Source organism: Hemicordylus capensis, chromosome 1 (assembly GCF_027244095.1).
Source record: "Hemicordylus capensis ecotype Gifberg chromosome 1, rHemCap1.1.pri, whole genome shotgun sequence".
Lineage (NCBI taxonomy): Eukaryota > Metazoa > Chordata > Lepidosauria > Squamata > Cordylidae > Hemicordylus > Hemicordylus capensis.
In genome coordinates this window covers 347,408,856-347,435,518 of record NC_069657.1, presented here as the reverse complement: position 1 = coordinate 347,435,518, position 26,663 = coordinate 347,408,856, and the positions used below count along the sequence as shown (strand labels likewise).

General features: G+C 44.4%; 1 protein-coding gene across 22 annotated transcripts in view; it reads left to right on the top strand.

The window, feature by feature from the left end:
• The window catches only part of EPB41L2 (erythrocyte membrane protein band 4.1 like 2), a 205,544-nt gene extending 189,713 nt beyond the window's left edge, over positions 1-15,831 (top strand). For all 22 annotated transcript variants that reach the window (XM_053286906.1, XM_053286887.1, XM_053286894.1 and 19 more), the window contains 3 exons: positions 7,069-7,149; positions 9,627-9,732; positions 14,642-15,831. In XM_053286906.1, the coding sequence (XP_053142881.1) occupies positions 7,069-7,149; positions 9,627-9,731 (186 nt within the window). In that variant the 3' untranslated portion in view covers position 9,732; positions 14,642-15,831. The remainder of the gene's footprint in view (positions 1-7,068; positions 7,150-9,626; positions 9,733-14,641) is intronic.
• The last annotated feature ends 10,832 nt before the right edge of the window (positions 15,832-26,663 follow it).

Sequence of the window (26,663 nt, the reverse complement as noted above, 5' to 3'; positions counted from 1 at the left end):
GGAGAATTCTACACTCCCCAGCTGCACAGCAACGGAGGCAACAGCAAAGAGAACCATGAGCAGAGAGGAGCGTAGGGAAGACACAGGGAAGCTCCGCATAAGCGATTTAGCTGCGACGACGGTGACGGCTGCCTTGGAGCCGCCCGCACCGATCGTTCCCGGGTCCGCGGCGAGTCTCCTGCCCTCGGGCCGCGAGACTCGCGCTTCAGCGGCCCGGAGGGCAGCGGAGGGTGCCGTTTGCGCTTTTGAACCCCGTGGCCCCTCTGAAGGTGCAGCAGGCCAGCGGGCAGTTGGCCTTAGTAGCAGTGAGGAGACACCCAAGATGGCGATGGAGCTCAAGAAACCGGCGCGAAAAAAGCCGGCGGCCATTTTGAATGCACCGGAAAATTCCCTTCCAAGGCCCTCATTGCAACAGCAGGAGCATGTTGAGGTACCGGGCGAAGTGGTAGGGGGCGGGGGAGAACCGGGTCCCAGCCATAGCGCGACCACGTCCATTCCCAAAAAGGTCCCCCCAGAATGGCAGGCCTGGTTTAAAAACGCAATTATAGACACCATTTATCAGATTAGGCCACCCCGTAAGGCGGGAAAATCCAAAAAACGGAAGAGACGGGATTCCTCCCCCACGGAGTCAGACTCCTCTAGCGAGAGCTCTCCTCCTCCCCCCAGGAAGGCCAAAAAGAAAACGAAGCACCTTAAACCTAAGAAACTAGTGGACAAGGGCAGCGATGCACACTCCTCTGAGTTGTCAGACCTGGAATCACGGGATCCTAACCCATGGAATCCCAGGCCTATTAGAGCCCCCATCAGCAACAGGCCTAAAAGCACGATCCCTGAGGGGGAGGAAGCTGATCACACAGAGCCTGTATCCCAGGACCCCATAAACCTGGATAGAGAGGAGGCAGAGTGGTCAGGCGGAGATGATAATGACACATCTGCAGTGTCTCAAAGGCTCTTCGTGCCTGATGATTTTAATCCACTGATGAATAAGATCTTAAAAACTATTGGCCTCCAGCAGACAAGTAGTCAGGAGGCGCCTAATGAGAAGGGGGATTGGGTGTTCCCCAGGGCCACCCCTAAAGAAATTTTACTACCATTCCCTTCTCTTTTCACAGATGTAGTCAAACAAGAATGGAAATTACCGGCAGCAAACAGAAAGCCCTTAGCTATCTCTAACCGCTTTTATGCTTTCCAGCCTGAGGTGTCTGACTTGCTCAAGACTCCCGCTACGGATGCCCCTGTAGTACAGCTGGTGTCAAACTCCTTGGTCCCCAGGGACGGAGAAGTCACCCTCAAAGACCCAGCAGATAAAAAAGCTGAATCAGCATTTAAACGAACTCATGAAAATTCAATGCACGCCACAAGGGCTGCGGCCGCAGCATCCATGGCAGCTAGGGCTTCCCTACTGTGGATTGATGGCCTTTTAAACGACCCCCCTGCTGACAACATCAAACTTAGACAGCAACTAGTTAAAATTCAAAAGGCACAAGCCTTTATGGCGGATGCCACTCTAGACTCTGTTAGATACTCGGCTAGAGTAGCTGCAGCCTCAGTCCTCGGCAGACGTCATCTGTGGTTGAAGAATTGGGCAGTGGACAATACCTCTAGGTCCAACCTAACCGCTGTGCCATATGATGCCACTAAGTTATTCGGGGAGGAGGCCCTCAAGGATATTTTAGTGGAGTCAGTTGACAAACGCAAAACGATGCCCACAACCTCGAGGAAGGTGGATCGCCAACCTTTTAAAAAGAATTATCAACAGTTCCAGAGTTTTCAGCCCTTTCGGGCTTCCCGGCCTTTCAGAGGCCGGTTCAGAGATTTCAGACAGCAAAGGGGAACCTGGGGTCGCCAGAGATTCCCCTTCAGGGGCGCGGGCGGGTATAGACAGCAAGTCCCACAGCCCAAGCAAAAAGCACAACAATGACTGCAAAGTCATCAGATTGGGGGGCCGCCTGACAGAATTCTCCCACGTCTGGGAGTCTTCAGTCACAGACTCCTGGGTCCTGTCAGTGATTCAAAAGGGCTACAAGATAGAATTAAATGCTCCTCCTCCCCCCAGGTTCATTCCAACACCTCGATCTCGCTGCGCCCTCAAACACGCAGACATGATGCTGGCCATCAAGCATCTCCTGGAGATTGGCGCGATAGAACCAGTCCCTCCCTGTCGGGGGGGGGGCGTTTATTCTATCTTATTCACCGTCCCAAAGAGGGACGGAACAAAAAGAGCAGTTTTGGACCTAAAATTTCTCAACAAGTCTGTCAAAATACACCACTTCAGGATGGAAACGTTGAGATCAATATCGGAAACTCTTCTCCACATGGACTTCCTGGTTTCCATCGACCTGAAAGAGGCATATCTTCATGTGCCCATCCACCCCGACAGCAGGCACCTCCTACGCTTCAAATACGCAGGCAGTCATTTCCAATACGCGGCCTTACCGTTCGGCCTATCGGCAGCCCCCAGGATCTTTACGAAGGTTCTGGCGCCATTGATCGCCAGACTGCACATGAGGGGCATCAGACTGTTTGCGTACTTGGACGATGTGCTCCTGAAAGCCCCCACCCTCCAGGAAGCTCAGCGGAACCTGCAGGTCACTCTCCAGGAATTGGAGGCTCACGGATTCCTTATCAACCAACACAAAAGCCATCTGGAACCAACACACCACCTACAACATCTCGGAGTAGTGATGAACACAGAGGAAGACCGCCTGTACCTACCTTGGGACCGGTTCGAGATCATCACAAGGGAGGTCAAGTCGGCTCTGATGTCGTCAAGAAGTCGACTGATGTCCCTCTCCAGGCTATTGGGTCTCATGGTCGCAACCTTGGACGTCGTTCCGTGGGCAAGACTCCATCTTCGACCTCTGCAATGGTTCCTCCTACCTCACCAGCACTCCATCGCAAAGAGGAAGCTCCTGTACCTTCGGATTCCGAAACAGGTGCGCCAAGCTCTCAGGTGGTGGTTGAGCCCAATCAACTTGTTTGCAGGAAAGGAATTCCTCGACCCACCAAGAGTCTTGGTAACAATGGATGCGAGCGACGGGATGGGGGGCTCACTGTCGCCACCTTTCGGCCCAGGGTCGATGGGACCCAGCGGAAAAGGCGCACAGTATCAATTGGAGGGAACTGAGAGCCATCCGGTTAGCCCTCATCGCCTTCCAAGCGACAATTCGAGGTCACCACGTCCTAGTAAAAACGGACAACACAACAGCAAAGGCACACATCAATCGCCAGGGGGGCACTCGATCACACTCCCTTCACCTGGAAGCAGTGCTTCTACTAAACTGGGCAGAGGCCAACGTTTGTTCCATAATAGCTCATCACCTCAAGGGGGAGCTAAACACAAAGGCCGATTGGCTAAGCAGGGAGGACATTCATCCCGGGGAATGGAGTCTTCACCCAGAGGTCTTCCACCTCCTAACACTCCGCATGGGTGTGCCCTGCATGGACTTATTTGCGTCTCTGATAAACTCCAAAGTGTGCCAGTTCATGTCCAGGTTTCCCGCTCAGGGAGCGACGTCAGTGGACGCCCTTGCCAGCCCGTGGCCTGAGGGGCTGCTCTTCGCCTACCCCCCGACTCCTCTGCTGACCAGGGTCCTCAGGAGGATTCGCCTCTTGAGGGCCCGAGTCATACTAATTGCCCCCTACTGGCCCAGGAGGCCATGGTTTTCGGAGCTCGTTCTCATGGCAGAAGAGGATCCATGGCAACTGCCTGTAAGAGAAGACCTGCTATCCCAGGGACCGGTTTACCACCCCGACCCAGCGTGGTTAAGGCTGACCGCCTGGAAACTGAACGGAGCTTGTTAAAGGAGTTCGGATATTCCACGGCGGTCACGAACACGATTTTGGCATCTAGACGACCTTCCACAAATCGGATATACCAGACAACCTGGCGGGCGTTCCTAAAATGGTCCTCTCTGCATTCCATTCCTCGGGGGTCGGCCTCCATCAAACACCTCCTGCAATTCCTTCAAGATGGGTTAGACAAGGGCCTCAAGCCCAACACACTAAAATGCCAGGCTGCATCGTTACTGGGCCTGATCTCAGGAAGACCCCAAGAGTCTCTATCTTCATATCCACACTTGCGACGTTTCCTGAGAGGAGCCACCCTCCTGTCGCCTCCAGTAATACACAGGTTTCCATCATGGGACCTCCATCTGGTCCTCTCCGCTTTACAGCACACTCCATTCGAACCAATATCATCCATTCCACTGGAAATACTGTCAAAGAAATTGGCTTTCCACGTCGGCACGCCGTATTTCGGAGTTGAGGTCTCTCTCGATCGATAAATCATTCTGTGTGTTCCAAAAGGAAGCGGTAAGGCTGATACCTGATCCTTTCGTACGCACGAAGGTGCCTTCCGTCTTTCACCAATCTCAGGACGTTTTTCTGCCTTCATTTTGTCCTCACCCAACGCATGACCAAGAAAAGCTCTGGCACAAGCTGGACGTGCGTAGATGCTTGAAAACCTACATTAAGCGCACGGCGCAATTACGCAACACCAACTCCATGTTCGTGGAGGTTCGTGTGAAGGGAAGAGGGTCCGCTGTCTCTGCAAAGACCATTGCTCGCTAGATTAAAGATTGCATAGTACTGGCTTATCACTCTATGCGCAAGAACCCACCTCCAGGAATCACGGCACATTCCACTAGATCAGCAGCGGCCTCAGCGGCGTTTTCAGCACACGCTCCGGTTCAGGATATTTGCAGAGCGGCAACATGGTCTACGCCCTCGACCTTCACAAAACACTATAAGATTGAGACTCACGCCACTGTCCAGGCGGCTGTGGGCAGAAGGATCCTTCAACAGGTACTCCCACGGGACTAGGCGGATATGCTTCCCTCCCTGTGGACCAAGCTGGGGTATGTCCCCAGAGATGTCCCTGGCATCAAGAACTGAGAACGGAGCATTGGTGTCCACTTACCGTGAAGGCTCCTTCTTGTTCTTGATGCCAGGGACATCTCGTCCCACCCAGTTGGTGCGCTCCGCCTGGTCCCGTTGGACGGAAGGTATGTCTCTACCTGTTGGTCAGGGGAAACCTTTCGTATTCACGTTTGTCCTTACTAAAAGGTTCTTGTGCATTACATTTCTACTCCTTGTTGTTTGTGTTAAAGCGTTACGTGTCCGGTTTATTTGTTGATCCTGCCTCGCTCGAACAGAGAACTGGGGCGGGGTTATCCTTGGCAGCCCCAAGTGGGCGGGCACTATCTGTTTGTCTTTCACAGTTTCTGTCCTGCTTGGAGCTGATGGGGAAGGATAACCCAGAGATGTCCCTGGCATCAAGAACAAGAAGGAGCCTTCACGGTAAGTGGACACCAATGCTCCGTTCTTCCCTTTTCTATCATTAAGTGCATTACTCTAATTGAACTGGTCAGTTTTTGTTGGCCATTAAAACTTGTGACATTCAAGACTTTGATAGTCTAAGCTGTTCTTCAAGTCCTTGAACCTTCACTATATTCTACTAAGGAAGAGTAGCTTTAATTCTGGCTTGTGGCTATATCTTATATATGCATAGGAGGTGAAGCACCCTTCTGCTCAGCTGCCTGCTCACCCCCATCCCTTCTCTGTTGTTGCCCCCAGGCTTGGAATGCTCTCCCAGTGAAGTACTGCTCTTTGACATCTGTGGCAGCTTTTAAAAAACAACTTAAAGGCCTTTTTATTTGTTCAGGCTTTTACCCCTTAGGGCAGGGTTTCTCAACGTGTGGGTCCCCAGATGTTATTGGACTTCAACTCCCATAATCCCCAGCCCCAGTGGCCTTTGGTTAGGAATTATGGGAGTTGAAGTCTAATTACATCTGGGGACCCACACATTGAGAATCCCTGCCTTAGGGGCTGCCAGGTCTCTTAGCTCTCCTGCTTCTGTTTGTGTTTTTTTATGGTGGTTGGGGTTTTTTTGGTGTGTGGTGGTTTTTGCTGTTTAACTGATTTTAAACTTTTAAATGTTATTTTTATGGAGCTTTGTTGTGTTTTAACTTTTGTAAACTGCCTTGGGATGCCTTTTGAAAGGCGGCATAACAACTGAACAGTAAAATAAATGAATACAATCCCAGCCAGTTAGGCTATTTATGCCTTTCTGTGCTGCAGCATTGAGGTTGCAGAGGATATCCTGAAGATCCTATAACTTTTGTCCTGTAAGCATCTTTAAGAAATGGAAAGAGCAAGTTCTAATACATTTCATCACTGTCAAAGTACATTTGACACCCAACTATTTCTTTACCAAGGGGTAAAGAAGCAATTTTGATTATTTCATTATCTCTGAACTGTAAGCACTCCTAGAACTTGGGGGTGGGGGAGTTTTATGCCTTATGTTTAGTTAACAAGCATTAGAAAGATGTCAGTGAAAAGCTCCTCCCCAGGCAGGCAACCCTCTAAGCTCCCTGAGAAGTTCTTGTTTAGGGATCTTCAGCGGTTTGCTGCAGTGTGGGTGGTTTTTATGGGAGGGAAGAGAGCCTGAAACTGGCCAGAGCTATACTATACTAGTGAAGCAAGTGCTTCTACCTGGCTCTTTCCCCGCCTCCCCTGTGTAGCCTACCACACCACACCCATGGTATTGGTAAGGGTCCTTCAACCCACAGCAAGTACTTTTCAGGAAGCTGTTTCAAATGCCTCTGGGCAACTTTTACCAAGGTAAAGATCTCACTGGGGGACAAAGGTGCCTTTTTAAAAGGAGGTGGTGGGCATGTGCCAGAAACAGCTCCAAGGCATTCAGGTTAGGGAAATCTGAACAGTGGATGTATTAATCTTGGGGTGTGTGGGAAGAAACAGGTATGACTTTTTTTTAACTCACCTAACCCTACTGGGTTAGGGTACGGTGAGCAAAAATATACAAACCTAGAATGCAAACTGAGTAGGCATCCCAACCCTGTAATACTGCTCTGATGGGTTTCTGGAACAGTCTGCCGTTTCTACTACATTGTTGATCACTTTGTCAACACTGAAAGGCTGAACATAAAATGACTGTACCACTGCAATCTTCCTGGGGCAAATGTAATGCAACCCTTAATGGACTGGAAAGTTAAGATATGTCACTGTATCACCATTGACTTGTATTTTTCCTTGTGAAACCTATAGACAGTAAAAGGTGGTGTGTCGGAAACCAGAATCGAAAAGCGGATAGTTATCACTGGAGATGCAGACCTTGACCATGACCAGGTGAGAAACTACATACATAATTACTCTTTCGGTATTTTTACCCAAGGCAATTGACTTTATTCTCTATCAAAATATAAGATCAGACTACTAAGAATAAGCAGAGCTAGAAAACTCAACTGCCTCATGATATTCCTAATTAATTTGTATAGCATTTTATTTACAAATAGACTGTCTCAGAGTGGGGAAAAATAAAATTTAAAAAATCACTAACAATTCTGAACTATTTTAATTATACACTGCCTTTATCTTCTTTGGAGCCCCTTATTTTAATTGATAATAGATTCACAAATCGACAAAACAGGGATTTAATTTTCATTTTCTAATTGTAATGTATCAAGGGCTCAAAGTACATTTAATTACAGATTTTGATGTGCCTGTAGCAAGTGGCTTGTGACAAGTTCAGTCCCTCCTTGAAGCTTATAATTAAATAGCAGAACTGTTTAGCATTAGGTATGAGGAATGGCTGTCCAGGCTCAGTACAGCTGGGAGATTTGAAAAGGTCAGACAACGTTGCTTTAATAAAAGTCATTTTAAGTTCTCTGTACTCCTCCATTTGGATGATATAAATATTATGAAGCCCTAACATAAACTTCTTAGAAATGAATCATGTACTGTACATCCATTTTTAATGCATGAGCCTCGCTTAGCTTAATCAGTGCCTGTGTACTTTATGTAATATACGTGCTCATATTCAGTGGTGAATCCATCATTTCAGTAAATTCAAGGTCTGCAATGGTTCTTACACGAAAAACTGCACTCTGTAGGAACAAATGTTTCTGTTTGGCTCAAAGATGTAAACAGCTATAGTTTGCATATTTCTCAATCACTAGATTCTTCAGTTTGAACAGCCCTATTGTCCTTAAATATAACATCCAAATGATGTTCAGTGCATCCTGGATGAAAAAACATTTGTCAAAACTGAGACATTATGTAGCAGTTGGAGTAACAAAGCATTGCTCATGCTCTGTTTGCCTTTATTCTTTTTTCCTATATTTTGAACTGTTACTCTGGGCAGGTTCATACATTACACAGAACTTCACTTGTAGCTGAGCTACATGCGACCTCCCTCAGCCTTGGGAGTTGCAGGCACACACACCGCTGCCATCCCTGCATGAGTGCCTCCTTCCTTTCTAGGTTAGGATACGCCAAGATTAATCGCAACACCCACCTACCAGTCTCAACATATCCTAACCTAGAAAGGAAGGAGGCACTTGCATGAGGAAGGGGGGGTAAGCATATGCTCCTGGGGCTGAGGGAGGTCATGCAGAGCTCAGCTACAACCAAGGTTCTGCACAGTGTCTGAAGTCATCCTCTGTTGACTTTCACACTCAAATAAAGCTTGAGCAAAGGAAAATAAGTTGTGCCTTGATGCTGTTTTTTGGCGGTGTGGAGGAGGGCGTTATGATGAAAGTTAGCATTATGACTATATCACAAGTGGATCTGGATAGTGATCCCACGGCAGTCATAACGAGTCCCCGGTTGCATCTGTCAAAGCAAAGCCATCATCCATTTTTGTTTTCCTCTGAATTGTGTGTTCAAAATATCTTTAGGGAAAAGTTGTTAGTTGCCCAGTACACACACACTTGTAAACAAATGTACTTAAAGAAGCATGTCAACTGCAATCTCAGATGCACAAACGTAGATTCTAAGCCACACGGGAATCTCCAAACATTGCATTACTGCAAACCTACACCGTAATGAGTATTGAAACGACTCAGTGAATAGAAGTACCAACCATGAGCAACAATTTAAAGAGGCATCTGTGTGGTTGATGGGTGTGTGTATTGTTTTGAGGAGAGGGATTGTATATGCTTGCCCATGGCGATTGTCTGAGGGGAACAAGAATTTGGAATTATGGAGTTCTTTTGGAGTCTCAGAGTTTCAATAAGTTTAGGTGGGAACACTTAGGCCCTTTATGTCATGCAGTCTCAGCTGGCCCTATCCTATCATACTAATGGATCTGAAGGGTTCGTAATTTGGCAACATGGAAGTTTTTGTACCAGTGCACCTGGAATGGAAACATTTATCCAGGTACTTCATTTGGAGGGCTGCTGCGAACATGTACTAACAAACAGAGTTCATTCTCTTGATGAGCCACAAAACCATTCTCACAGTAGTGAGGTTTTGCATGTATGTAAATTAGCAATCATCCCATGTCTTTAAAAAGGTAATGCCAAAAAAGGGCCTTTTGAATGTTACTTAAAACACTTCAATTGTGAAACTTCCTTATGAATAACATTGCATAAGCTGTCTAAAATCTGGTTCACAGCTCAAAACTTACAAAGTAGAAGCTATATTAGATGTTATTTGTCTGTTTCAGTAATTTGAAGAGCAGCATTCTCTATTTGTCCAATTTTTCCCCCTTCAGAACAAAAATGGTATGGAAGTAGACTAGCTGGTAATAAGCCTTGCTAAGAACCCAACAAAGTGCTTCTCGATACTTGTTTTGTAACCACTTGTTTTTAATGCTTCTATAGGCATTGGCACAAGCCATTAAAGAAGCCAAAGAGCAGCACCCTGACATGTCTGTAACAAGAGTAGTGGTGCATAAGGAAACGGAAGTTCCAGAGGAAGGAGAATAAGGTAAGAATTTGTAATATTCAAATTACAGCACACAGCTTGAGAAGATAGTAGGAGAGTTTCTTCTCTCTACACTCATCTGAGAACCCCACGTACATTGACTTGTGATCAAGCTATCATTGATCTTCCTTTATTCTGCACACCTAATTTTGGGGTTCTTCCAATTTGAGACTTTGCTTTAAAGGACTGCATGCAAGGAAACAAGAGCACAAAAATGTACATTTGAAAAGCAGAAAGGAAAGATGTATCACAGAGAAAATGGCATTGCATTAATAAGGAATGGGTTATTCATAAATCCCTCCTCCCCGCTACAGTAGTAGTAAGAATAAATTATTTTTAAAAAACCCACCAAGTTGAGACTCTGCATGATCTTCCGACAAAGGCGGTCTGCAAGAAACTGAGAAAATGGTGTCCCCAACTGCCAGTTTCAACGGAAGTACGTGCAAGGCAGAGTCTGTTGAACCTAACTTAGGGTTTATAGAGTTTGCATATCCCTATAAGTAACCTGTTTATAGAGATGGGAATTAGGCTGCAACACAAAGGTTAAAGATGGGACAAATAAGGTATAGAACATGCAGGGAAAGGAGGCACAGGAAGAAGTAAAATGGATGTTAGGCAAGAACATCAAACAGACTGATAGATTGTGGTTTGTTGTAAATTTTATTTTGATCTGCAAAATAGTGATCAAAATGATCAGTTTAGTGTTTAACTTTGAAAGGTGTCTTCAATGATTGGTCTGAAAAGGCCAGTGAGCTAGAAATGAAACTAAGCAGCTATTTCTATCGGCAGTAAAGGACTTACTACTTCGCTCTATTTCCACATTGGTGATTCACATGTCCTGGAACAAAGCAACGATTTTGATGTTCCTTACTTCATACCAGTTTGTTAGTAGTGTTGTTTTCTCTTTCTTCCTTTCTTCCTTTCTTAAATGTATACCCCGCCCAAATTTACGTCTCTGGGCCACTAACAACAATTAAAACACATATAAAAGTTAAAACTGTTCAACATATAACACATATAAAAGTTAAAACAATACAATAATTTAAAAACCATAAAATTGACCAACAGTATTTTAAAAACCTGAGATTTCTTGAGCTTGTGGGAAGAATGAATTGCTTTATGCTTTTCAAGCCAAGCCATTTCCTGAAAACAAAGCTTGGCCCCCATCCAGCTGTCTGCACAAGTCTGTTCCCATGCAAGACAAAGGTGTACAGGAGAAACTCGAAAAATTAGAATATCGTGCAAAAGTTCATTAATTTCAGTAATGCAAATTAAAAGGTGAAACTGATATATGAGATAGACGCATTACATGCAAAGCGAGATAAGTCAAGCCTTAATTTGTTATAATTGTGATGATCATGGCGTACAGCTCATGAGAACCCCAAATCCACAATCCCAGAAAATTAGAATATTGTGAAAAGGTTCAACAGTCTAGGCTCCAGGTGTCCCACTCCAATCAGCTAATCAATCCATAACACCTGCAAAGGGTTCCTGAGCCTTTAAATGGTCGCTCAGTCTTGTTCATTAGGAATCACAATCATGGGAAAGACTGCTGACTTGACAGTTGTGCAGAAAACCATCGACACCCTCCATAAGGAGAGAAAGCCTCAAAAGGTAATTGCAAAAGAAGTTGGATGTTCCCAAAGTGCTGTATCAAAGCACATTAATAGAAAGTTATGTGGAAGGGAAAAGTGTGGAAGAAAAAGGTGCACAAGCAGCAGGGATGACCGCAGCCTGGAGAGGATTGTCAGGAAAAGGCCATTCAAAAGTGTTGGGGACTTTCACAAGGAGTGGACTGAGGCTGGAGTTAGTGCATCAAGAGCCACCACACATGGGCTTCAAATGTCGTATTCCTCTTGTCAAGCCGCTCCTGAACAACAAACAACATCAGAAGCGTCTTACCTGGGCTCAAGAAAAAAATAACTGGTCTGTTGCTCAGTGGTCCAAAGTCCTCTTTTCTGATGAGAGCAACTTTTGCATCTCATTTGGAAACCAAGGACCCAGAGTCTGGAGGAAGAATGGAGAGGCACACAATGCAAGATGCTTGAAGTCCAGTGTGAAGTTTCCACAGTCTGTGTTGATTTGGGGAGCCATGTCATCTGCTGGTGTTGGTCCACTGTGCTTCATTAAGTCCAGGGTCAACGCAGCCGTCTATCAGGAGATTTTGGAGCACTTCATGCTTCCTTCTGCAGACGAGCTGTATGGGGATGCTGACTTCATTTTCCAGCAGGACTTGGCACCTGCCCACACTGCCAAAAGTACCAAAACCTGGTTCAATGACCATGGGATGACTGTGCTTGATTGGCCAGCAAACTCGCCTGACCTGAACCCCATAGAGAATCTATGGGGCATTGCCAAGAGAAGGATGAGAGACATGAGACCAAACAATGCAGAAGAGCTGAAGGCCGCTATTGAAGCATCCTGGTCTTCCATAACACCTCAGCAGTGCCACAGGCTGATAGCATCCATGCCACGCCGCATTGAGGCAGTAATTGCTGCAAAAGGGGCCCAAACCAAGTACTGAATACATATGCATGCTTATACTTTTCAGAGGTCCAATATTGTTCTATTTACAATCCTTGTTTTATTGGTTTCATGTAATATTCTAATTTTCTGGGATTGTGGATTTGGGGTTCTCATGAGCCGTACGCCATGATCATCACAATTATAACAAATTAAGGCTTGACTTATCTCGCTTTGCATGTAATGCGTCTATCTCATATATCAGTTTCACCTTTTAATTTGCATTACTGAAATTAATGAACTTTTGCACGATATTCTAATTTTTCGAGTTTCACCTGTATTTTCACTTACTTTACAGAATTATCTTTTTCTCTTGAGAGAATAGATAGACTGCAATTCCTTGTAAACTGGAAACATTACCTTTCAATCAGCAAAACAGTAAGCAAAATGGTTAGCTCAACAGTTAACCACAGAGGTGCTCTTACCCCTGGACTTCAGGGCTGAAGTCCAGGATCTCCACAGCCCCTGGGGGTCCCAAAATCCTCTTTAGTCTTTCCTAGGTGGTGTGGTCGCCTGACAGAGCATTATGACACTTAATTTGGTGGCGGGGAGGGGGACTCCAAAGTCCTTTAGGTCCAGGCTCCAAAATTACCTAAGTGCACCTCTGGTTAGCCATGATAGATGTCTTCTGTGATTGGCTTAAAAAAGAAACCAAGCACAGTAGCCATTTTCTTTGGCAAGAAAGGACTTGCCTCTTAAGAAGTTACAGTCATCCTTCACCTACCGTGGGTTTCCCAATCGCAGTTTTAAGTATTCATGACAGGGAAATTGTCGCAGGTCTCGCCAAGTGTGACCTGAGTATCCGCGGTTTAGCGAGTTTTTTGGGCAATTGGGTTTGTTTGGGGGTTTTGCCATTTCTGGGGCTCTGGGGGTGATTTTTTTCTATTTTTAGCTGTATTTTTCAGTCTTTTCCCAATCGTGATTTCCCTAACCCCCTGTTCCAATGTATTTCTATTGCTTTCCAATTGCGAATTTGCCAATCGTGGGGTTTTCCTGAAACGGAACCCTCACAGTTGGAGAGGGATGATTGTACCTCCATGTTGGTGGTGACCACCTGTGATCTTTTACACTCCATCCTTTCTGAAACAGTGCAACAATGTGCATCATTGTACTTTGTGTTATGAGTTTGTTTCTCTCAAACTTATTGAAAACCATGCATTTCAAACCAAGCCTACAAATAAAGCATGTTGTGATGGTGTTGCTGCTCGTTCTCTAGGAAAGGAACGAAATAGATGCTTTCTTAAGCAATAAGTGCTTACCTCTGTGTTGGTGTTAGTATGTGAAGTTTTTCACTTCCCTCTTTCTGAAACAGTTCAAGTTACATTCCTTACCTTGCATCACAAGGTTTATGAGTTTATTTTCTTAACCCTTGTTTTGGGAATCAACTGGAGTAACTAAAAAGTCAGATTCCCCCAAGTTTGTCTTGTTGTCCATTTGTTTGTAGTTTCCTGTTCCAGTTGGTCTATTTGCAGGGTGAAGAAACTTCTAGGGGTGTGCACAAACGTTTCACCCTGAACCAATTTGTCTTGAATTGGGGATGGTTTGGAGGTTCGATCATGGATTGAACAGAGGCAGTTTGATCCATGATTGAACTGATTTGAGCCCAGTTCAGGCGAACCGGTTCAGGACAAACAAGGTGGGGGGCAGCGAGAGGGGAAAACTGCTTACCCCCACTCATCACCCACCCTCCTGGCACAGCCCCCCCCCCTTTATCGAGCCACCTGGCTTAGCAACACCAACACATCTGTTAAGCTGATGCCTTAACAGACGTGCCACATGATCAGTAATGAAGTTGTACCAATTGTGCTCCCTTACAACTTGCTCTTCATGCACCCACACTTTTCCTGATCTTAACTCTGATCTTAAGTCAGTAGATTTTTTTTACCATTGAATATCTTTGGAAGTCTGCACACTTAAAGTCATCCATCATGTGATAGCATTAAATATTTTAACACCATTTGAAATTTTATCGTTTTCTGCCCAGCTATCTGGGAGTTAGTAATCTTTTTGATCATTGCTCCCTATGGGGAAATTATGGGGCCCATGTTCAGTTTTTGCACACTCTTCAGAGCTTGGTATGCCACTGCCAAGAGGTATTTGTAATGGGCAGGTTCTGCCTATCCCTAGTGTAAACACGGTATGTACACCCAGTTACCAAGTGGATTTTTTTAAACAGTGGAGCACAAGTGGGGGAAAGTCACTGTTTTAGGAAGGATGTCTGGTACTTCTTGAGGCCAGGAAAATGTAGCATGTGAACATGACCTGAAAAAGGAAGGTGGCTATTGGAGAAAAACATAATCATTGCAATCCTTGTTGAGAATACTTTTAACAGTCTTCAAAATGTATGATAAATCATTAGTGTAATGCATTATTGTTTTGTCTTTTTTAGAATTATGAAGAATGATTTGTGAATATGAAGAACTCTGATCATTCCAAGTTGGTATTCCCACCATTTCACCAAATTCACCTAGCCAAGCAACAATGACTAGACATCTCCAGAATGAACTGCCAACACCAAATCTCGTCTTCTCGGTCCTTTACCATTTACTTCTTTATTTTTATAACCACTTCTTAACATTCTTGACTTTTTAATGAGGTTTAGAGGTTTATTACTTTTTGCACAATTCCCTGTCATTTTTATAGAAATGATTTCTTGATTGCATGAAAGTGAACAAAAATATTTAGTATGCGCTGTTCACTTGAGAAAATTTAATATACAGGAAGGACAAAAATCTTGACTAATTTAGATATTATCTTCTCAAAACGTTTCAAAGCCTTTTACTGGATAACTGAGTTTTTCAGATTATTCAGGTAAATAGAATGGGTCTAATATAAGAAATACACTCTTTTGTATTTAAAAAAACAAAGCTTTCTGTAACTTGGCAAGAAAAGTAAATTAAGAATTTTCACCTTGATTTGTATGGATTTTATATAAATTCTTTAACTTTCCCACTTTCAACTGGTGCTGGTATAATATAGAAGCAAGAGAGTTATCAAGTTGTTTCTGCTGAATGAGCACTGTTCTAGAAACCATTTTTGCACTTCAGTGCCATTGTTCAACTCCTTCGTGGACACTTTATAGTCTGCAACATTCCAGATAAAGTTGGAAGGACTTGCTCTCTTCCTTTCCAATGAAGATAATCTAGGCAGCTTAAAACCTTAGTGCTTTTCTCTTAACATGTTAAATGTCACACACTTTCATTATATGAATACATGTGCAGAATGCTTGTATTACATTAAAACATATTGTCTACATGTTACAACTGATATGTCCTATTAAGCGGTTATCTTTCAGGTAATTTACCTATTGACTAGTACAGGTTTTAAGGACATTAAGGGTCTAGGGGTGCAGGCTAGGTCTCATTCTTGTAAGTAGGATGTGAACCATGGTCATAGGATGAGGTTGCTACTGATGAGGTCTGTATGAAAACCTGTTAACAGTGTCTCCCCCACCCACCCCACTGTTCACCTTGTGTATAGTTGAGATGCCATATTAAATTTATAGCAGCTTGAAGTTGTATTAAGTGATATTTTGCTTTCTGTAATACTATTATAAAATAAAGTTTGTTTATTCTCTAACTGTTTCACTTCATGCTTGAGGAGGGGGAAAATAATATTGAGCCTTGTCAACACACAGTTGGATATGTTATAAAATATACACTTTATTAACATATCCACAAGGGAATTAAACTTTAGCTGTTAGGAGAAATCTTCTGACTTCACTGTCAAAACTCTTCGCTTCTGTTCATGCTGTTGGCACTTGCATAGCAAGAAGCCAGCTCTTTAGTTTTTTCCAGTGGAGGAATAGATGCCCACTTGTATAGAAGATGAAGAGTTGAAAGGGAAGGGAAGAGCTATACATCTACTACAGGGGTGAGCAATATTCACTTAGCAGCGGAGTTTTTCTTGGCCAAATAATTTTTAAATTAACTCATAACTGCTGAATAATTTAGAGAGTCGGGTATTTTAAACCAGTATATAGAATTCCAGGAATTTTGACTAGCCCTTTAAATTGTTTGTAATTCTGTAAATCCCTACTGAAATATCTAACTGCCGAGTGAAAAATGCCTCTGTTTCAGCGACCCACATGTCTCACAGCATTAGGGCAAAGCAGGAGTTGCACCCTTGCAGAGAGCCTGATGTAGAGCTCAGCTAAAGGCTTGTTGCACAGCTGAAGCGTGCACAGATAGGGAGAGTAGGGTTGCCAGCATTGTGTTGACCAAAAGGGGGGGCTAGGGGGAAGGGGGGCACCTGGGGCAGGACTTGCATTCACTGCCCCCCTCAGGTAGCAGTCGCTGGGCACACTTACCTGGTGGTGGCGGCTGGCAACCGGCTGTTCCTGCTGCTGCGTGGCGGAGCAGGAATAGCAGCAAGAGCTCCTCCTGCCTCCCAGTGGTGAAGTTTAGCACTAGGTAGGCTAGGCACTTGGGCAGGGACACACACAGCAGGCTGCTGCTGGGCGGGCACGTTTACTGTGCCCAAGGCAATGCAGGTGGGGCTTTGGAGAAGGTGGCGAAGAGTCCCTACCCGACCCTCCTTCCTCCCCCAAATGAGGTGATCCGAGCCCATTTCAGCAGTAAGGGAAAGAATGGCATTTTGCTACAGATTTCCAACCGAGTACAAGTACTAGTTTTCAAGCAGGAGACACTCAGCTTGGAGGGAAGACCTTTCTATGCCCTTTCAACTAAAGGGTTTAACAAGTGCGCTGTCCTTTCCCCAAAATGAGCAACAAAATCTTAATCAAATCTGCTCCAGCTTTATAAATTTGATATTTATACCTACATAACTTGATATATAAGCAATATAAATGTGAAAGGACTGTCCCAGCCATCACATACAGATAAGTTGCACCAGCATAACAGATTTTTTGTGTGTGATTCCCACCCACCCACCGCCATATAAGAACAGCTGTTCTAATTGTGTTTCTAATACTAATGCTTGTGTTTCTAATACTAATGGATACAGATTCCAAAAAGTTGTAGGAAAACAGTTAAATTGAAGAAATGTCCATAGTTGTTGTTTCCAACTTGTCTGATACTTTTCAAGTATTTGGGTACACCCCATGAAACCATTTGTTGAATGAGTCCTGAAAGCTGCTACTCAAGGCCTTGAATGAGGAACCAAAATATTTACAAATCCATTTTAAAATGACAGTTCACTTATGCATATTGACCAAATTGTTTTTATATGAACCCAAGCTGCTGTTTTACTTCTGCAATAGCTAGTCTCGAATCTGTCTTCTGAAGTGAAATCCCCTAAAAAGCTACCAATTTCTTCTTGATGATCTCAGTTTCTTTTTAGAGCTTCTTGATCTTGTTGCATTTGACATAGTATTCAGTGACTGTATCTTTGGGATTTCGGGCCAGGGAGAGCTCCTTGTTCACTGTAAGGGATAAAAGCAGTGGGTTAATTTGCAGCACAGCTGAAATAAGAACAGCAAGATAATTTTTTCCTCTCAGAGGGGCTTCCTGATATACTCACTGAAAGCTTTATTTTTATATACAGTAGGTGGGAAAGTTTTGCTTATATTAAGTTACAGGCACATAACTATTAAAAAAAAAGTTCCAATATGCACGTGATGGACTGAACTGTATTACACTCTGGAGAAAGGCGTAATACTTAAATCTTGTCTAGTGTCTCCCTTTTTTTGGTTTCTATGGTTCTAAACCAACATTTTACTGAAGGTCAGCTATACACATTCACTTCCTGTATGTTTCACCTGACCACTTGGATAATGGTGGTCATCCTGTGAGACACTGGGATTCATGAATGCAAATAAGGGGAGCCCTTTCCTTGCCTTTGTTTATCTATTACTGTAATTAACTGGATAATGGCTGTATTTATTTCACAGAGCTCAGCATAATTTGCACATGCATAGAAGCTCATAGCTAAGAATCTCACTATCTTCCTAGGTCTCTAAATTGTCAGGCAAGCAGATTTCCGGAGTAACAACTTCCCATGTGTGATCTTTAAGTAAGGGGAATCAGATAACCAGTAGCTGATATCCCATCTAAAACAGCACGTGTGCTTTGAGAGATTGTCGGGGTGCGATGGGAGTCCTCGTTCAACTTCCTCAGTGCACCTGTGCGTGCTGTTAAGCAAGAGCCCTTAAAGTTTCAAATGTTCTCTACGCTCCAGAAGGGCTCTCTAAAATTAGAAACATGTTGCAGAAGATCGGTGACATATTCCCGATTGTAAAGAGCCCTTCCAGAGTGCAGGGAGCACTTGGAACTATAAGGACTCTGGCGTAACAGGATGTGCAGGTGGAGGGGCAGGGTTTGCGTGAGGCTCCTGTCACGGTCCTGCAGGCCCTCAGAAGCCTGCATGTTTGGTTAAGATACCAGCCAGTGAGTTCTTTTCAGGAAGTGCTCTTCAGAGAATTCCCTTCCTGTAGGAGAGACTTGGTTCAGGGTGCCTCGCCATGATCTCTTGTCCCCAGCTGGGACAAAGGACTACCTATAGCCAAATTCTGAACAATCATTTTGCAGCTCAAAGATATTTGCCTTCTAAACCCATGACAAGTAGATCAGGGCATAAGAGAATGTGTTGTGGAGTTCTGTACTACTTTTTTGTTCTAGTTTTATCCTGATCTTTATTTGCCTATAAACTGTTTCTTTTTATTATAATCAAACTTTTTTACTTTTTTAGTATAACCTTGGACTGTGCTGGGTTTTATATTCTGCTTGCTCTTCCTCCCCACCACTTGGTACACACTACACAGAAGTTCTGGGATTTGATGGATTTTCCTTAGGCCCCAGGGAATATCCTGTTTACATGACTGACCATCCGCTACCTTGTTATGAGGGTTCAAGGAGGTGCAAAGTCAGCCTTGCTTGGAACCTGTTTGGAAGCGGTTGGGGGTCACAGTGGAAACACAAAGGGAGTAATTGGGTATGTGATGGCTTAACAAGCAGGAGTCTGCATCCTGGTTCTCCACAACTTCATTTCACATCTCGAGGAATGTAATGGGTAGAGATTAAGAATACACGAGTGACCAAGCAACCAGCCTCTATCCCAAGGGTTTGGAACAGTAAACAGTTTTGAATGCTATGTGTGGATCCATGTTCCTTCTAAAGAGCTTAAAAGAGAAACAGACCAGACAAATGGGTCCATAAAGCAAGAGGAACAAGAAAAAGAATTCAAGACCTCTGCTAACTTGGCACCTTGGCAAAGAGGCACCTTTTAACGTGGTGATTCTCTTTATTTAGCAGTGGGAGAGTAACTGGCCCTGTCCACCCCCAGCACAGTACCTCCTGTGACTGTTGCTGGTGTCTATCTTATGTTTCTTTTTAGATTGTGAGCCCTTTGGGGACAGGGAACCATCTTATTTATTTATTATTTCTCTGTGTACACCACCCTGAGTCATTTTTGGAAGGGTGGTATAGAAATTGAATGAATGAATGAAAATATGAGAAGGGATGACAGGCAGAGTTATTCAAAACGTTTTCAACACCATCTGGAATGACCTCCCTCCCTCTTCAGGCCATTTAACAGTATTAAGTAGCTGCTCTGAGGGGAGAGGGGTTGATACCAGCTAAATAGCAGCAGCTGCCATCTTGGAAATCAAGGATGGAATTCTGGCAAGAGCACACAAGTTTCCTGAAGTGACTTGTAAAGTTCCAAAAATGTATCAAATACATATATAAAATGGAGCATACAACTTGACACTGAATTAAGAAACTAAACTGTGGAATGGGGTAGATAGGAGACTTGAAAACAGACAATCCGGTTACTTAGTCTGGTCTGAACAGAAGGCTACTCTTGTCTTTTTACAGCTTGACACTAGATTCCTGTGGACTGCAAGTGTGTTAGGCTAGCAACTAAAAGCAGCTCTGCCCAACACATTATGCAGTGAGCCATCCGTCCAAGAGGGATGCAGACTTATTGCTTCCTCTGCAGCTAAAAGCCTGTCCATGCAGCTTCTGAAAGTAGAAGCTGCTCCATGCCTCCAAAGCTAGGCATCATCACTGCTGCGCCACTACGGACATTCCCAATGGCAGTATCAGGGCAACAGCAATAATTTACAGCTTTGGAGGCCCAGAGCAACCCTTGCCTTTGGAAGTTGCATGGACGGGCTCTTGGCTGCAGCTGAATGTACATGTACATTCAGTTGCATGTACATCAGGGTTTCTTACTGCACAAACACAAAATGTAGATAATGCCCATGGGAATTTAAAGTTGCATGTACAAGAATATGACCATACATTATGGTCCATACATTATGTATTTGTGGGGAAACACTAGTACACATGGGCGTCTTTCACACAGCAGCCTTTACTGCAAATTCAAAGTCACCCAAAAAATACTTCCCCAAAAAACCTGCACAAAAAGTGGATTTTCAAACCGCAGAAATATATTGGGCTGCACTCTTAACACACAATGAAAAAACCCAAATTGTGTGTGAAGTGCTCCGTGATAGCTCACAAGAAGGACCTCAGGGTAAATCTGGCCAATATGTGAACGCACCCCCTCCATTCTGGAGGAGAAGCGAGCTAAAAGCCCTGTGTGGAAAACACCTTGGCAAACACAACTGCTGTTTACAATACACAGGTGGCCTTGCACCAACGCAAAGGGGCTAACCCTCTCTACTGATTTTTTTTTTTTTTAAAAGGCACTGTCGCATAGTGCAATGACTGCCATTTGATTGAACTAATTCTGGAGACACCCAGCAGTGGCTTGAGCACAAGGCAGCCACCTGATATGCAATGCAAATCTGTACTGCTCTGTACTTTGGCTCTGCAAATGGTCCTGTTGCACCTCTCTCTCTCTCTCTCTCTCTCTCTCTCTCTCTCTCTCTCTCACCTAAAGAGCCTATTATTATATCATGGTTATACTAGCAATATGCGACATTTATTATCCAAAGGAAAGCAAACTGCATTGGGGCTCTGAAACTTGTGTTTAAGATCATCTTGATTACTAGCAAGACAGTGGGAATCAAGTGTCGTTTCAAAAGAACTGGAGGAGGCTTGAATTATTTTGATAGTCCTCCTGTGCCCAAATTACTGTATAGGTTAACTTCAAAGCATTTTTATAATAATAATTTTTATTATTGCTAAGTCTGCCCAGCCTGAAGTGCTACCTCCGGTATCTGACTCACCCTCTCTCAGCTTGATCCGGAGGTAGGCAATGAGCAGTAGCAGAAGCAAAGTAACTGGCAAGAAAACGCCAGTGAAGAGGAACCACCCAGGCAGTGCCTTCACAAACACGGTCAGCATGTGCCCCATGCTCTCGTGCGTTGCCAGCCGTCTTTGTGCCGGCCTCCTCCAAGTTTTTAGTGGCTCTGCCTTGTCTTCTAAACCTTGTCTTCTAGCTTTCCTTGCTCTCACTGCATGGCCTTTGCTCAGCCCATTTTAACTTCTTTTCCTCCTGGACTTTGCTTTGTTTATACAAGCTTGTGATTTCTAATAAGAGGTCGGCAGAGTTACAGAGTTACGGCGCTGTAAAGTTTAAAAGGGTATGCTGAAATCAGCCACATTGGTCTCAGTTATAGCTTAGGGTGGATAAGCGGATTTTCTTTCATTTCCCCATTCAGCTGTTTAATAACATCCATTTGAGACAATTGGACCCTGTCTTTCTGCAGTCCTAATCAAGGTGGCTGACATACAGTGCATTTGTTATTTATGGATTATCCGTGTATACCACCTCTCAGCAAAACAGTTCTCAAAGCAGTTGATGTCTTAAAAGCAATAAGGTTGTGGCTTACTGTCCCAAAATATCTCTCAGTCCAAAAGGAAACTCAAAGGAGACAGCAGCAGCAGCCTCTGGGAGGGATGCTATGCTGGTGAGAGTCTCTGGGGTGGTGGAGGAGGGTTTGGCCAGGTTCTGTCTGTGCATGGTCTCAGTCATGGGCAAGGAGGTATTGGGGATTGAGAAGGTTCCAGGCAAGTTTTCCTCCCATCTCTCCTCTGGGCTTGTTCATTTGCTTCTCTTGCTAGCCTTTGGCTGCCTCCTGTCCCTTTTCATTCTAAGCCAGTTGTTTAAATATCCATCTGCAGCTGTGGCAAGTATTGGGGGGATCAGGCTTCCGCAAAAACAAATAATGCTTTGGTGCATCCCAACCAGTCCCTTCTCTGGTGCACCTACATGTCGCCAGCTCCACCTCTGCGGGCTGGATTATTTAGCCCATGTGGGCATGGCCACCCACAGCTAGGAGAATAGAAGCAGTTGTTCCACTTTAAAAGATGCCTCTCTTTGCCCATCTAAAGGTAATGTGTGCTGTCAAGTCGGTGTCAACTCCTGGCGACCACAGAGCCCTGTGGCTGTCCTTGGTAGAATACAGGAGGGGTTTACCATTGCCATCTCCTGCGCAGTATGAGATGATGCATTTCAGCACGTTCCTATATCGGTGCTGCCCGATATAGGTGTTTCCCATAGTCTCGGAAACATACTAGTGAGGATTCAAACTGACAGCCTCTTGCTCCCTAGGCAAGTTGCTTCCCTACTGCACCATTAGGTTAATGCCAATATGAAAGGAAAAAAGAACACAGTGTAAGCAGAGAGATGAAGCTGAGGGATGAGCTGCTTTGACAATTCTGGCTGACATCTTGACTAACACTGCACTTGTGCAATGAACAAAGTAGCACTAGTGCCAGAAGATAGTGTCGCTGTACTACATCGCAGCATTTTGGAATTGTGCTCTTGTGCAATTGTTCCCTGCAAAACATCTGAGGCATGCCACAAGGCACACACCTTTGTTGCACAAGCACAAGCCACACTAACACAATACTCGTCTGGAATGCAAGCTCCAGACTTAGCACAGCTAGCTAGTACAACATTCTTGCCACAAGTGCCGCACTGATCAGGATGTTGGCCACTGGCTATATTAGCACGATATAGCTGGGAAATAAACAGAACCTCTTTGAGTACTGGACTCTTTGAAGTAGACTGTAGTGCATGAACACATAGAGCTGGTTCCCATGATCAGTGGGAACCGCCAAAATGGGGTTCGTGGGGATAGCAGGCTTAGCCCACTCTCCCCGCAGACGACCCGTCAGTTGGCTGCAGGTGGCCAAACCAGCCGCCCACATGACTGCAGGGTTCCATTACGGAGCCTGCGGGGAGTTCGGGGGCCGCCTGGCCCCCAGAAGCTCCAGTATGCCCTGCGTGAGTACGCAGGGCATGCTGGGAGGCTGCATTTAGCATCCCTGCCGGGGGTCTCCTCATAAGATGCTGCAGCGCAGAGCCGTGCCACGGCAACTCATGATCAAAAAAGCCTGGTTAGTGGAGCGCTTGCTCCACTAACCTCGGCTAAGGGGAGGGGTATTCAAGCGGGTGACCTGCTTGAGAACAACCGGGCTTGGCAGCGAGCCCAGTGGTTCTCACGGCAATACCAAATTGGGCTAGGCTCCCTTAACCCAATTTGGTATGACTGTGAGAATAGCCTCTTTGTTTACTCTTTGAGGTATCACAAGATTCTTTGTTGTGTTTGCTGCTACAGACCAATACAGGTACTTTAACTCTCTGGAAGTTACTGAGCAGTGAACCTCTCCTTAGGATTTCTCCTGTTTTATCTCATCAGCCATTGAACTCATGCCATAAATGCTAATGAGAAGACATGAGCCAAAAGACTTAAAGTCCAATTCTGTCCAGAGTCCAAATTATTATTTTGTGCTGGAGGTGGGGGGGGGGGGCGGGCAGTGTCTTCCTGGAAGCCAGTTATAGCCACCTTGCCAGAATCCTTTGTCTTCAGAGCTAAAACCTCAGTGCATTTTTCATTGGAGCCATGTGAAGTGCACTAGTAGTGGAACATCCAAAGGCAGCATAGATTTAATCACATGTAACTTAATCACATGCAATATATGGATGCAATCATATGTAATGCACATCAGCCGGGTCATCCTGAAGGCTTCAAGCGCATGCTGACTTGCCCTAAAATGGATGTTTCATCTTTGAAAACCATTTGCCTTCAGTTGGAAGAAAATGTCTGAACAAACATCTTGTTGTGTGAGTGGACAATTATCAAGCTGTCTGGAACCACTTGCAGTTTGCTATAAACATGGGAAACGGTTGAGGACTGAAGTGTGTTTGGACAAGAACTGGGCTGGCAAAGCCCTAGATAGCAGCTGGTGGTTTATACAACAGTCAGTTGTTTAGTTATTGGTTGCCACATAGGATGTAAGACACCTTCAGTGTTTGTGTCCAGATACTGAAGATACAAAACTGTGGGGAGGAGGGCTTCCTACTACCATCCCCTCATACACACACCCCTTATTTATCAGTAGGGAGCCCCCACACACCCTTAGTGTTGTCCCTTCAGCAGAAGAATGCATACATGCAGAATAAAATCTCCCCCTTTGTGCACCCTTCCCTAAAATTTGAGAGTCCACTCTTGCGTTCTTTATTCTCACGCTTAGAGGATGTTTGCTAATGTGGCCAGTTGCTGTCAATATTGTACAAAATTATCTTGCCAATGGCATTTGATCCACTTGAAAATAATTAAAAATCATGTTAAAATAAATACTACTGTTGTAGTGAACTCAGATAAATTCTGAAATCTAATGCCAGTAGACTGGAGAAGATGAAATGAGCATGCTGTGTGAGAAGTAAGGGCTTATTCTAAGGAGACTAAGCACAACTCCTTAGACATGCAACTGTATTTGCTCACCTGCAACCCAGTTACCTTTTTTTCCTCTAGCCCTATTTACACATTGGTTTCAATGCATGTACAATCTATATATAGTGTACACACACAATTTTTATTTATATTTTATTGTATTCTATACTGCCTTTCATTAAAACAATCTCAAGGTGGTTCACACAAAAGTTAAAACCTGACTACAAACATTACACAATTAAAATATAAGCTGGAATATAAAAATACAGATCTGATTAAAAGGTTAAAAAAAAGATACAAAAAAGCAGCAATAGGAACAACCATATAGAAGCCTGGGTAAAAAGCCAAGATTTCACACACTTTCTGCAAATTGTGATGGAGACTGTGGAGCGGATGCCCACTGGCAGATCATTCCAGAGACTGGGGGCAACAACTGAGAAGGCCCTGTCCCGCAAGCATGACAGCCGAGCCTCCCTCATTGTCGGCACCTAGACCAGATCCCCCGACCCAGTTTTTCATACGTTATCTTCAATGCATGTACAGTAACAGCCTGTATTCTGCTTGTGCCAGGTTCATTTTTTAACAGAATGCATGTATAGTCATTCCTGCAAAGATATGTACATGAGTGCAGACAACTGCATGCACACATACCGTAGGGTTTGAATAGAGCTTCTGCTGTTGTTTGCCTATCCCATTTCCAGCTCCCCTCTCTAAAGTCTTTACTTTATTATTTATTTTACATTTCTATATTGTCCTTCATCCTAAGCCTTCAAGCTCCTTGGAGGGAGGGACTTATTTTGATTATATGAAGTTGGGTTTATGCTGATTTGTCGTTTACTCTAACTGGCATCGCTCTTCCAATTCTCACAGCTCTGTCTGTGACCCTTAAACCAAACCAAACCAAACCTGGAGATGCCAGGGGTCTGAACCTGACACTTCCTGCACGCAAAGCTTGTGCATGATGTCTAAGCTAGAGCCTTTTTTCTCTTACGTTCCTCTGTGAAGTGCTCTATACACTGGTGGTGTTTTGCTGATCGTGACCTTATTGCTGTGCCGCTTTGTTTGCATTCTAAATTGAGGGGACAGGGCACGTAGACTGAAACAGCAGAAGACACAAGGTCAAAGAGCAGGCCAGAAAATCACTGCTAATAGGTTACATAGTAACAGGACACCAGAAACGATCAGGAAAGAGGTTTTGGGCAGAGCTAGGAAAACAAAAAAGTGAAGCTTTGGACAGAGCTAGGGAAAAGAAAATGAGCACTTACTGTCAATTTCCATTCTCAGAGGTGGGGGGGTGGGGGCAGTTTCTGCTTCTGAAAAGTATCTGCTCTTGGGTGGCAGGCAGGCAGGCAGGCAGGCAGGCTCCATCCATAAGAACAACACGAAGAGGAGGGACTTCTGTCCTCAGCTCTTGGGCTGAGTCTGGAATAAAACCCATTTGCACTCACAAATGAAAATGTATAAATAAAAACACAAGAAGAAGAAAATCAAGTGCACAGTTATAAGAAACATGACAGTTAGAAGCAACGACCACAGGCTTCAATGATGTCTTGTACAGAAAAGTTAAACCATGCAAAAGCAAATCAGAGGCCACTGGCTTCTGTTTCTGCCTCTGATTGTCAAATTCCCATCCCCCCGTTGACTTTTTTTTAAATATAGGAGGGAAAACTGCCCCATTCCGTAACATCTGAGTGTAGAAATTTATGGTAATTTCAAATTTCCCTTTGTCCAGTGGTTAGGAACATAGGAAGTGGCCTTATACTGAGTAAGACCATTAGTCCATCCAGCTCAGTATGTCTACACTCACTGGCAGTTACTCTGCAAGCTTTCAGGCAGGAGTCTTTCCCAGCCTTACTTG